Source organism: Montipora capricornis, chromosome 7 (genome assembly GCF_036669925.1).
Source record: "Montipora capricornis isolate CH-2021 chromosome 7, ASM3666992v2, whole genome shotgun sequence".
NCBI lineage: Eukaryota > Metazoa > Cnidaria > Anthozoa > Scleractinia > Acroporidae > Montipora > Montipora capricornis.
Window position 1 is genome coordinate 28,826,353 of NC_090889.1, and position 12,061 is coordinate 28,838,413.

The 12,061-nt window shown below is 41.4% G+C and overlaps 2 protein-coding genes across 2 annotated transcripts in view; both read right to left on the reverse strand.

Annotated features, from left to right (window-relative positions):
- LOC138056793 (dynein axonemal heavy chain 6-like) overlaps positions 1–12,061 on the reverse strand; it is a 158,195-nt gene that overhangs the window by 39,068 nt on the left and 107,066 nt on the right. The window lies entirely within an intron of this gene.
- The window catches only part of LOC138057906 (melatonin receptor type 1A-like), a 2,165-nt gene continuing 1,792 nt past the window's right edge, over positions 11,689–12,061 (reverse strand). The window contains exon 2 of the mRNA XM_068903810.1: positions 11,689–12,061. This exon is cut by the window's right edge and continues 380 nt beyond it. Within this exon, the coding sequence (XP_068759911.1) occupies positions 11,760–12,061 (302 nt within the window). The 3' untranslated portion in view covers positions 11,689–11,759.

Consider the following 12,061-nt stretch of genomic DNA (forward strand, 5'->3'; position numbering starts at 1 on the left):
GTATAAATAATGGAAATGTTTCTAATTAAAAGTAGCACTATATAGACAAGAAAACTGTAACTGTAGTAATAGGGTAGGAATTACGAAGTCTTAAAAATTTCAGAGATGTACGTCTGGCGCTTCAGCACTTGAAACTTTGGTTTGCAGAGCAAATCGACTGTTGAAAAACCACTTTGAAGTTGCCACTTTTAAGTAAAGGTATTAAAAAAAAATAAAAGTTACGTTTACCTTACATTTGTACTTTCTTGGACAATATATCAGATAAGTTTAGGTAGACAAGCCATTTTCAACTGAGTACTGTGGCTTCTCTTACCGAGTAGTGTGACTTTGACATCATGACCTCAACCGTCTCTTGTAAACAAAAGGAGATTGCACAAAGATAAACACCAATTACTTGCTTGTCAAAATAAATCTTGCAAAGCAGCTTGCACAAGGGACTAAATTCTCTTGCTCACTCTGAGGTATCTGTCACCAGAAATGGAACAGACGCCAATGAACTTCCATCATCTGTGTGTTCGCGCGATCAATGATGGCGGCTTTAGACTCTTCAAAGCCTTTGCTGACGTCGGACGTTACAGCAAGCCTCAGCCCTCACCGAGCCCAACATAGATTCTGTATTACGCCACATCACTCAGTGGAAGCACCTAATCATCACTGACCTTAACAAGCGCATTTTATCAGATACCTCTTTCATAGAGCTCCATGAGGTATTGCAGTGTTGCCACTCCCTTCAAGGGAGTCCAAGTGTACATACATGCCCAGCTCTGAGACTGCCCTCAAAGAGCTTATGTGCTGTGTGCTAGGTGATCTACTAGAAGAAGGCACTGTGATGAAGTTAGCTGATGACCTGTACTGTGGTGGTGCTACCTCAACCAACCTACTCAACAACTGGGAAAGAGTCCTACATGTATGTGCCCTGTACCAATGTAACCTTCAGCTATCTCTATCCAAAACCATAATTAATGCTTTGGTGCGCAATAAAAGACAATACACACAACTTGGGTGTAAACGAGGGACAGGGAATGCACTGTCAAGGCGCAGATAATCCCCACCGCCAGTATGGCCCACCGAACGAGGGGTCTCTGCAACTAGCCGAGGTGGTGCCTCATGCCTGTATTGCAAGGCATGCATAGTTGCTGGCATAACGTCCTGGGGCCAAGTTAACCCAGTCTAGCAGAGTAACAATATGCCCCCTCTCTAACGGGGCTTCAGCACAGGGCTGAAGGGGTGCAGCAGGCAGCAATTCCCCGACCATATTTTATTAAGGAGAACTATTGAACAGGTTACAGAAGCTCATAAGGAAAAAATAAAATAAAATACAAGAGAACCAGAAAGCAAAACGGGCGGGAGGGAGGGATTAAAATGCACAAAGGAAAAAACAGAACAAGTTGAGATATGAAAAAGTCAAACTGAGAAGGCTCGCATGTCGGTATGAATTAAATAGCCAAATAAGTTAGTCACGTGATGGGAAGTCACGCTCTCCTCCCAGGCGCTGCCCAGTATTTGCTTATCAGCATTAACATCTATTTTATTCGAAAATATCATTAAACCCTCAATCTACAACAGTATTGGTATACATCTGGAATGCAGGCATCCTTAAAGCAAGCCCTCATCGCATAGCCATGTTAGCATCCTGTCCAGCTCCCAAGACAGTCAACCAGTTGAGATCATTTAGCACGTGTTTGTAAGATTTTGCCCCGAGTTGTACCACAATGATCTGCACTCTAAGCCCCACTCAACAATGCTATCACTGGCTGGACCGACATAATTCAATCCTCCTTCCATGAAGCATAGAGTGCAATTTCTGAGAGTCGCATAATAACTCTACCCAGGCCCGACGATGCAAAGCTACATGGCACACAGTCCACATGGTTGCCTTGTGAGGATGAGGCCTTATCAATCACCATCACTACTAGGCATGCATTGTAACTGACAGTAAGCCATGCGTACAAGCTTACAAAAAATTATGTCAAGGAGAGTTCTCAAAAAGCCCTACAGACTCAACCTTTGTGTCTACAGTCAGCCACTATCAAGCATCTGTTAGACACGTTGCTGGCACCACCACCCTCCCATCTGGCTTTGCCAGCACCAATGCCCCTGCATGCGAGGATCAATAATTGTACCAAGTATGTTCCTTTAAGCAACGCTTAGAGGAGTCTATTTTTTGCATGCATGCCTGCTAACCAATACTCTTGTCCGATCCAGCATGTGCTGTTTTGCATTCAGCTCGTAGTGCTGGGGAGATAAGTGAGGTTCCTTTGTCACACAATCGCCGCAAGTCGCACAGGCTAACCTAACGCAAGGCAGTGCTCCCCCATTAACGCCAACTGGAGTCAATGTTTGCTCATAACTAGTAGTTAGCACACAAACATAAGGAACAGAGACATTAAAAATTAAAACCCATTGACCCCCGGGAGTGAGACATAATAGCTATTACTCTGTCTAATGCCAAATGATTTTACTCATCAATGGAGGCAGTTCAGGAGTCAATGGGTTAAGTAAGATAATGACTAGACTATTTTTTGGTTTACCTGTGACATTTCCTGACAATACACCACAGATGGATTTAGCAATGCATGTATGTGAAATGGAAGGCTGCTGCTTGTCATAAATGCATGAAAATTCTGCTGTCTTGCTCCTACGAGAAGTTGCTTGATCCCTGGAGCTGAACATCAAACAAGGTTCTTCCATTTCTGGAAAAATGCAAAACAGTCTAACGGTGGCTGTTTGCCATAAGCTTAAGGCTAAATCTTTCTAATAAACATAAACATAAAATTTTCTCCCAGCCAACTTACACAATCAGGGAAACACATGGCACTTCTGCCATTAGATGTTTTAATTTAGATCTGGAATCTTGGAATTCAGTTTTAAACTAGTTTACCTAAATGGTAGTAATTAATGCTGCCGAGGGGAAGAGAGAGATGTTCAAATAAACTTATGCTTGCTGTAACTTAACGATGGTTTGTGCATGGAATTGAAGGGAGATTTTATTAGGTCTTGAGCAGGGATGGTACAAAACATGGACCCCCAAACTGGATTGCCAACTGGACCTCCTTCTGGAACCCACTCCAGAGAGGAAAGAAAACATCACATTCTAAATCAAAATCTCAAGGTCTTCTGAAAATGACCTAGAAATGAATATATTTTTTTAAAGTTTCCAGCTCTGTGACATCTTTCATTTCAAAAATACATCACTTTGAATTTCCAAATGGTCACCTTGAGTAACACCACGATGCAAAGCTACTTGGTTGAAAAAAAGCCTATCCCTGTGAATCTTGAGCAGCAGTTTGTATTACCGGTAATTTTTATCTCGAGCGAGAAGTACAGAGCAGGCTGCAGGAATGGCAGAACTAACACGCCTGTAAAATGCATGCAATATGGCGTCTTTACACGCAAAATACATGTACATGTGAAATACATGCGCGAAACACGAGTGTAAATATTTACACAAGCTTTACACGCACCTCAATTACACGCAAATTGAGTGTAACTCTGATAAGCGGCGCATTCATACACGCAATCTGCGTGTATTTTTCCTAGAGAAGAATACACAAATTAATTGTGCGTTCGATTGAGAAATACCGATTTACCTTAAAAGTTGGATCTTTTAGATTTCCAATCAAAGCCAAAATTCAGAAACGGATTGCACTATGGATTTCTTTAATGAAACGGATAGCACTATGGATTTCTTGAATCGAAAATCCATGGTGAGAAACTCTAATAAATTCCATGGCAAAACCAGTTTTCAGAATTTAATTTGTGTTTGATTAGAAATTTCCGCAACCAGGCCAATCTGTCCGGAAAACGCTTAATTCTTTTTATCACCGCAGTTATATCAGTATGTCGCATCCTGTTGTCACTCACAACTTTTTTTCACATGAATTTTGGTTGCTTGATGATGAGATGTTACACAATAAAGCCTTTTTAAATACCCCAAAAATACATTTGTTGCAAATCTAAACAAATAAAAATTATGTGTAAAAGCGAAGCTTCAGAAAGGAAGAGTGTATTCAAAACGTAAACAGTTAAGCTAAAAAACTGTAGAATAAAACCAACTCTCTATAACATCGCTACATGTACTTTAATATTTATACACACACTTAATGAGCTTCTGTTTGTAAATTTTGACGGCACTTGTGAAAGAGTTGCATGTATTTTTTTACAAGCACTTTCGTGTATTTTTTTTTTTACTTGCATGTTTAGTGCGTGTAAATTGTGTGCAATATGGCTTCTATTCGCGCAGGAAACATGCGTGTAATGCTGACAAACCTGTGCCTGTACTGTAAGCACTTTCATTGCAAAGTCAACGCCACATGTTTCGTCCATTACCAGCCGTCATATTGGTGGACCACAAGGTGTCTACATAGAATTTTTTAAACTCTATCAAGTTGCGAGAAATGGTTCGACAAAGAACTCGGAAAGGTATGGTACCACGCAGACCTGAGGATTGGAGAGGTGGTCAAAAAATGTGTTTCCCACAACATTCCAAGTTCTTGGCCTTTTTCATTGAACGATTTAGAATTAATTTTTCTGTTGCGTGACAGTGTAAACTATCCATGGCTTGCGGATACGAAAAGAGAAGTGAAAAACAGTCTGTAACAACATCATATCACGCATCTTAATTCCTGCATTCGCGCATAACCACAATTCCTTCTGTCTTTGACCACAATCCCTTGCGTTTCAAAGAAAAACGTGTTATTCTCCCGATTAGAGAGCTGCCTCGTTCGTTCGCTTCAGGCTCACTCACTGAAGTTGTTACGCCCACAAAATGCTTCGCCTGCACTTAAGTCGTTTTGCCCACACTTCAGTGGATTGACGCCAACACCTGTTCTAATGTAAAATGATGCAAATCTTCACCGAAATAGTGCGAGCAAAACGACTCAAGTGTAGACGAATCACCGTGTGGGCGCAACGACCGAATTCCAGGAAAAACACGTGCGAACCTTCTTAATCAATGATCGGGCGTAATGTCTCTTTGCTTTCCTTATCCGTTGGACAAAACACCACGGTAGACGTTTTAATTACCCTTATTGCATACCTTTAAATTCGTCACAGAAGATTCCTCCTTTCTGCTTGGCCAAACGGTCGCTTTCGGCTTTTGGTGTTAACATATGGCGTCTCCGTAGGACAAGACGCAACCTCTGACAAATGTTGCATAATTGATTAGAAGACTGGAACCAAATTACGTGAACGTGGATGGCTCAACGACGGTCACCGTATACCAGAAACCCACTCTCTGAATTTCCATTCTAACCACCACCTGCATGCAACATAAAAGAGCTGTAGTTAACACTCTGCTTCTTCGAGCTCAGACCTTGGTGTCTGAAGAAGTTGACAAGGTAAAGGAAATTCGACTCGTTGAGCAAGCCTTGGGGTGCAGGGATGGCCCAGTGGTGAGAGCACTCGCCTCTCACCAATGTGGCTCCGGTTCAATTCCCAGACTCGGCGTCATATGTGGGTTGAGTTTGTTGGTTCTCTACTCTGCACCGAGAGGTTTTCTCCGGTATTCCGGTTCAGTCCCCTCTCCTCAAAAACCAACATTTGACTTGATTTGCGTTACTTGATAATTTCAATTTACAGTGTCCCCAATTAGTGCTCCAGCGCGGGTTGCTGGAAGCATGGTTAGCGCTAACCAGCGTTAAATGCCATGGAAACCCAAAGGTTTTGATACCTCTTAACCAACGGTTAGCGCTAACCAGGCTTCGAGCAACCGGCCCTTGGATGCTAACAATACCGAACACTGTTTCGAGAGTTCCTGAAGAATCCGTTAACGAGAAGAGAATATATGCTTCAGTGCCATGCATCAGGCACTTCGGAACGCCTCCAAAGAGCATTTAAATCTCACGAGGTCACACTTGTCCACAAGCTTTTCAATTCCTTAGATCACAACGAGTTCGTGTTAAGGATAAAACAGAAAACCTCAAAAAGTTTGGAACAGTCTGTCACATCCATTGCGAACAATGCGACAAAGATTATGTGGGCGAAACTTCTCGGTTATTAGAAACTCGAGTAAAGGAACATCTTTCTAGGGATTCGTCAGCTGTTCATGAACATTTGAACGTCACGGGTCATTCAGTGGATTCCAGCAAAACAAAAGTTCTTGCCACGGAGAATAACACATTCAAGCGCCGCATAAGGAAGGCAATTATGATAAGATTACGTAAGGCGTCTTTGAACAGAGACAATACGGAGCTTAAGCACGAGACGTTTTTGTCAACACGGACCGCGTTTGAGAAGAAGATTATGCCCAAGAAGAGGACGGGAGAAAAAAAGTACTTTCCATATAAGCAGGAAAATTCTTTTAAAAAAAGAAACAAAACACACTTTTATAAAGTAATGTGAGGAAATTCTGAATTTGTTTATTGCATAGCGATGTAGAGTTTGACGTTAGCAGAAAGAGAACAGGTGATCTGCAAATGTAGATCTCGTTATTCTCTTATTTACATTATACTGTTTCTTTGACACAAAGATTACAGCGAAATGAAAGCACAACTTTGTCGCGAATTTTCTATGATAAAAACTTGTTCACCAGGCCTACTCCTGAGTATCTGGCTCCAATTTCTTTCCTCTGGCCGCGCTTCACGATTGGTCTCGTGCTTCTCAAGTTGCCTCGCTCACGCCCAAAAAGAATTCTGGGACTCCCTATTCTCATTCCATAGTTTTTTTCATAAGTGTCAGCCCACCCAGTCCTACCAGCAAAATACCACATCGATTGAAGATTTTAGTTTTCAAAACTTGCCCAGATAGACCTTTTTGCAGATACGGCGGCCATTTTGATTTCTATTGTTTCGAATAGCTATTATGGGATGCCCAGGGGGCAAATACATATTAATGTACCCCCTGAGTATCCCATAATTTGTTTCGGAACAATAGAAATCAAAATGGCCGCCGTATCTGCAAAAAGGGCTAATCGGTAGGTCTTGGAATTCGTCCACAGAAAGGCCATAGAGACAGCTTCACTCGTGAACCACCATGTTTACAACAGAGCATTTTAGGCGTCCCAGTCTGCATGAAACCATCTCCCACCTCTGTCTCGAGAAGACCAGACACGCACGGCTCTTACCTTACGTTTATTTCTGTACAATCAACTGAAAAGTCAATTCCTAGTTTAAAAAAAAAAAAAAACCAGTATGTTAATTCTTTTGATAGAGAGGTAGAACATTTACGTATGCGCTGACGGAATGTTTGAACAAGAGAGAAAAACGCAGTACTTCTAGACATGGCGCTGGAGCGTCGTACCAAACGAGTCGGCCCGTGCGATCGCTTTTGGACGCAGTTGGCCCTTCGCTGCTTTTTGCTACCGACTTCGCCTCCCGCTACGGCATTGAGGGAGAGATATGTCAGCCCCTAAACCACACGAGACAAATCCCACGCCTACTTACAGCTCCAAACCGCCCTTGTCAATTTACCGTAAGAATTCGATGGCTTATATATTCAAGGGAAAAGTCATTTTGTCTGTCATATGGTAAGCACTGAAGTCGCAGATTAGTACGGATAAAATCAGGTAGCGCATTTTGCAAATTAGCTGATACGTAAGAAAAAAGAAGGAAGACCATGAGTGGTTGTTCTAGGTTTATTGAGGGACAGAATGTAATTTCCGCGAAGATCGTGCCTAAGAAATGGACGGGAGAAAAATGAACTTTTCATCTAAGCAGGAATACCTTAAAAAAAAAAACAAAAAAAAACATACTTTTATAAAGTAATATGAGGAAATTCTGAATGTGCTTATTGCATAGGGATGTAAAGTTTGACTTTAGTAGTAAGAGAACAGGTAATCTGCAAATATAGATCTCGTTTTTCTCTTATTTACATTATACTGTTTCTTTGACACGAAGATTACAGCGAAATGAAAGCACAACTTTGTCGCGAATTTTCTACGATAAAAACTTGTTTAGAAATCCAACATCTACGTTAACAGCACATACCAGGCCTACTCCTGAGTGTCTGGCTAGAAATCATTTCCTCTGGCCGCGCTTCAGCCATTCGATAAGGGCCAGTCTCGTGCTTCTCAAGTTGCCTCGCTCACGCCCAAAAAGAATTCTGGGTAATTCTGCCATTCCGTGACAAGGGAAGACTCCCGATTCTCATACCATAGTTTTTTTCATAAGTGTCGGGCCACCCAGTCCTACCAGCAAAATACCGCATCGATTGAAGATTTTGGCTTTCAAAACTTGCCCAAATTGTATCGGTAGGTCCTGGAATTCGTCAACAGAAAGGCCAGAGAGACAACTTCACTCGTGAACCGCCATGTTTACAATCGGAGCATTTTAGGCGTCCCAGTCTGCATGAAACCATCTCTCACCTCTGTCTCGAGAAGACCAGACACGCACGGTTCTTACATTACGTTTATTTCTGTTTAATCAACTGAAATGTCAATTCCTGGTTTAAAAAAAAACAAGACGCCTGCAAGGGCGTATCCGTGGAATGCGCAAACAGTTAACACAAATTGTCCAGTTACAGTGAACTTCAAGTACAGGTAAACGAAAAACTTATTACAAATCACAGTTCAACAACTTATCATCCTGGGCTAGTTGTTCAGAAACTGGGTTTTCAACCGAGTATTACCCTCTACACCCAAATGCTGTTCAAGGCTTACATTCAGAAAAACTTTACATTAGAAGAAGTCAATCTTGAAAAACAAAAATAAGCAAAGGAAACTGTGACCAAAAAGTTGAAAACATGAAACAAAAGTTTACGCTAATCCTGGATTAAGGTAATTGGCTTTTGAACAACCGGGCCCTGTAATCGACGTCTGGTTCTGTAATCCTGGTTTAGTTCCTTGCAAACTGTATAAATTTGCCGTGGCGAAGACAAGAAGACAACATCCGTGCTCTATTTCTCTCAATGCTCAAACAATTCCGTAATTGCGTGTTGTATAGTCCAGTCCAAAGTTCTAATTTTACAATTCCATAATCTTGATTTCAGTAACTTGGTACCAAACGTTCCACAATAACTTGAAATCTCGTTAAGAAAAATCCTTAAATCCAGTAGTCCAGTCCGGATTGAGATCGCCAAAACTCTCTCTATCATCGATTCAAAATTCAACAAAAGCTACAAGTAGTAAATAGTTATCAGAAACTACAACAGTTCGTCCTGATTCTACACTCGAGCTGAACAAAAAACCCAAAAAACCCTTGTCATCGTTTTCGAGAGAACAGACAAACAGCTGAAACTGTTCTGTGCCTGCCCCTTACGGCACTGAAAAAGTACCGTACGTTGTACAATAGTACTTGACCGTAGTCCTTGGCCAAGAAACTAATCTTAGCCAAAAGCCCGAGAAGCGATCAGGATACGGGATAAAAATTTTGGGGATACGGGATTTTTAGTCTGGAGGTGGGGGGGGGGGGGGGTAGAATTGAGGAGATACGGGATATTTTTTAAAGTAAGAACGCATTGCGTGTGGTATTGCAGTAATTTGACAGTGTTTTTTTCCATAACTGTCAACTGAGCGGCGTTTTGTTTTTTCCAGGAGATTCAAGTCCTTGCACAATATGTAGCTCTAATAGTACACGACATTGTTTGGTATCGTAAATCATTACGGTGCCATGGTAGACATCTTTGCTATATACCCTCTAAGAAGACATGTGGTTCAGTAAAATACTAAGCCCAGAACGATTGAAGAAAATAACAGGAAATCGAGAAACATTTGGCTTCAAAGCCGATATGTTGATCATTTACAACTTCTTTTTCACCACAAGCTTAAGCGTGTACTCTGAGCTTCTGACACCTTTCCAAGACCAATGTTACTAAAGTTTTTTTCCTTTCCAGTGGGGTTAGTATCTGGATAGGGGACGTTAAAATATGCGACTTTTGCTGTCAGGAACATACGCCCAAAAATTCTATTTTAACGCTCAAAAATGCGAACAAAGCAAGGTACAGATTTTACTAGCCTGCTTTATGCAAAACAAATATTGACGAAAAAGTAAATAAATATTAATATGTAGTTTTTAAGGAGAGCAGAAGGAACTTTTAGGAAGTGTCGATCGAGAATAAAACAATTTGCCATCAGCGAAAAACATTTCGGGAGATTTTTGTTACGTTCCATCAGAGTTCAATTTTTCTATCGTACTTTTGGTCATACAAGTAAAATCGCAAAATCGGAAGTGACATCGATTTTAGCGGCCGCCTGTGATCAAGTTATACCTTGCGTGTTTACTGACAACTCACGAAACAAAGGATACATCTGTGACAAAATGACGGCATAACACCTGGTTTTTGTTAGTGCGTTTTTTTTTTCTTTCAAGTGTTATAAAGTTCGACAAGATCTATGTGCGAATTTAACATAAAGATCACAATCGTTGATGCTAGTCCAAGTGTCAGCTGAAGTTAAGCTCCTCCGAATGAGGTTAGTACTTGGATGGGGGACGGCTGCGAAGTCCCCGTGACGGCGATAGCTAATTTTGATTTCATTTTTTATTTTGTTTGGCCGTTCAAAGCTATTTTCGTATTTTCTTTCTACGTCAAAACGGCGAACAAACTGGTTCCCAAGAAATATTGGAGTACGTATTCGTTCTATGCAAAATGCTTCTAATGAAGTATTCGTTGTATGCAAAATAATAATGTTCACAGTGGAACACACAAGTACGAAGCAAGATCTAGAAATAACGTAGAAAATTCTCCTTACCTTTAAAGCTTGCCTTTCTCAAAGAAAAAGCATCTATCCACTTTATCGAATAGTTTAATACTGAAACAATCATGGCGGGCGGAAAGATTCTATTATACATGTTTGCTTTCACCAATCTATCGGAAGTGTGTCACGGTGGCCGAGTGGTCTAACGCGCTAGCAGAGATAAACCGTATAGTATAGGAGCTCTCCTCGGGTCAGGGAAGTTTGGAAATACCGTAGGGAATATAATTCAGTCCACCCGATCGGAGAATAATTCAATATCCGTGGGGTATGCACATCAGTGACTACCAACAAAAAAAGATTCCAGCCCGGTTTTTAAGACGAGGTTGCTTTTTTGGCATTCCACGTAAAAAACCTATGCAGCATGTTAATTCTTTTGGTAGGCTAGGTATCGGAGAGCCAGAACATTTACGCATGCGCTGATGGCATGTTTCAACAAGAGAGCAGTACCTCCAGACATGGCGCTGGAGCGTCGTACCAAACGACTCATCTCGGGATTTCGGCCCGTGTGATCGCTTTTGGACGCAGTTGGCCCTTCGCTGCTTTCTGCTACCGACCCCGCCTCCCAGGACCTGAGAAGCGCGATTAAAACAATAGCTTTATCAAGTTTCCTTTAACTTTTATCTGTTTCCATTTCACAAAGCGACCAGCCAAGTCAGTCTCCACATATAAGGTCAAACGGTATATGACCCCATAACAGAGGTTGAAAGTCGTGTATTTGCAACTGGTGACCTTTCGTTGGTTTTCTTGGTGTAGATTTCGAGAGCGATGCAGTCACGCCGGGAAGTCAAGGATCTGTCTAAAATGACAGGAAATGTAAACAAAACTGAAGCTTGAAATATATGAGCAGTAACAAGACCTAAAATAAGAAAAAGTCGTGAAAAAAAGGAAACGCAGTAGACCAATTTCGATATATTAAAATTCAGTCCTAAACAAAAGACATCATCTCGAGGCTCTGGGGAATAAATATAAGGATTTGTGTGAGTTTATTACCCAGAGCCTCAAGATGATGCCTTTTGTTTTGGATCGGAATTTTAATGCATCGAAAGTGGTCTGTTCCTCTCACTGAAGTACCATTGAAAACTACTGCAGAAAAGTGAACTTGACAGTGAGTTGTTCCAAGGTTTCTGGTTCAGTTGATCGACAAATTGTTCAGTTCCCGCAAATGTGTTTCTACAGCTTTGGTCCTTGGGTGATCGTGTATGTTCTTTGGCAATTCCCTAGCTACTCGTCCCCCACGATGAATTCTGAGCAACCTTAAGTAGGCTCTCCGATAAGAAGGATTCATGACGCCGTAAATGATGGGGTTTATCGCTGAACTGGAAATACCAAATATAGTATACATGTAATAGGTTTCGCGGGTCAATTCCCATCCCGACCCGAGAAAGTTATCCACAATATCCAGGACTGAAATTGGAATCCAGCAGAAGATAA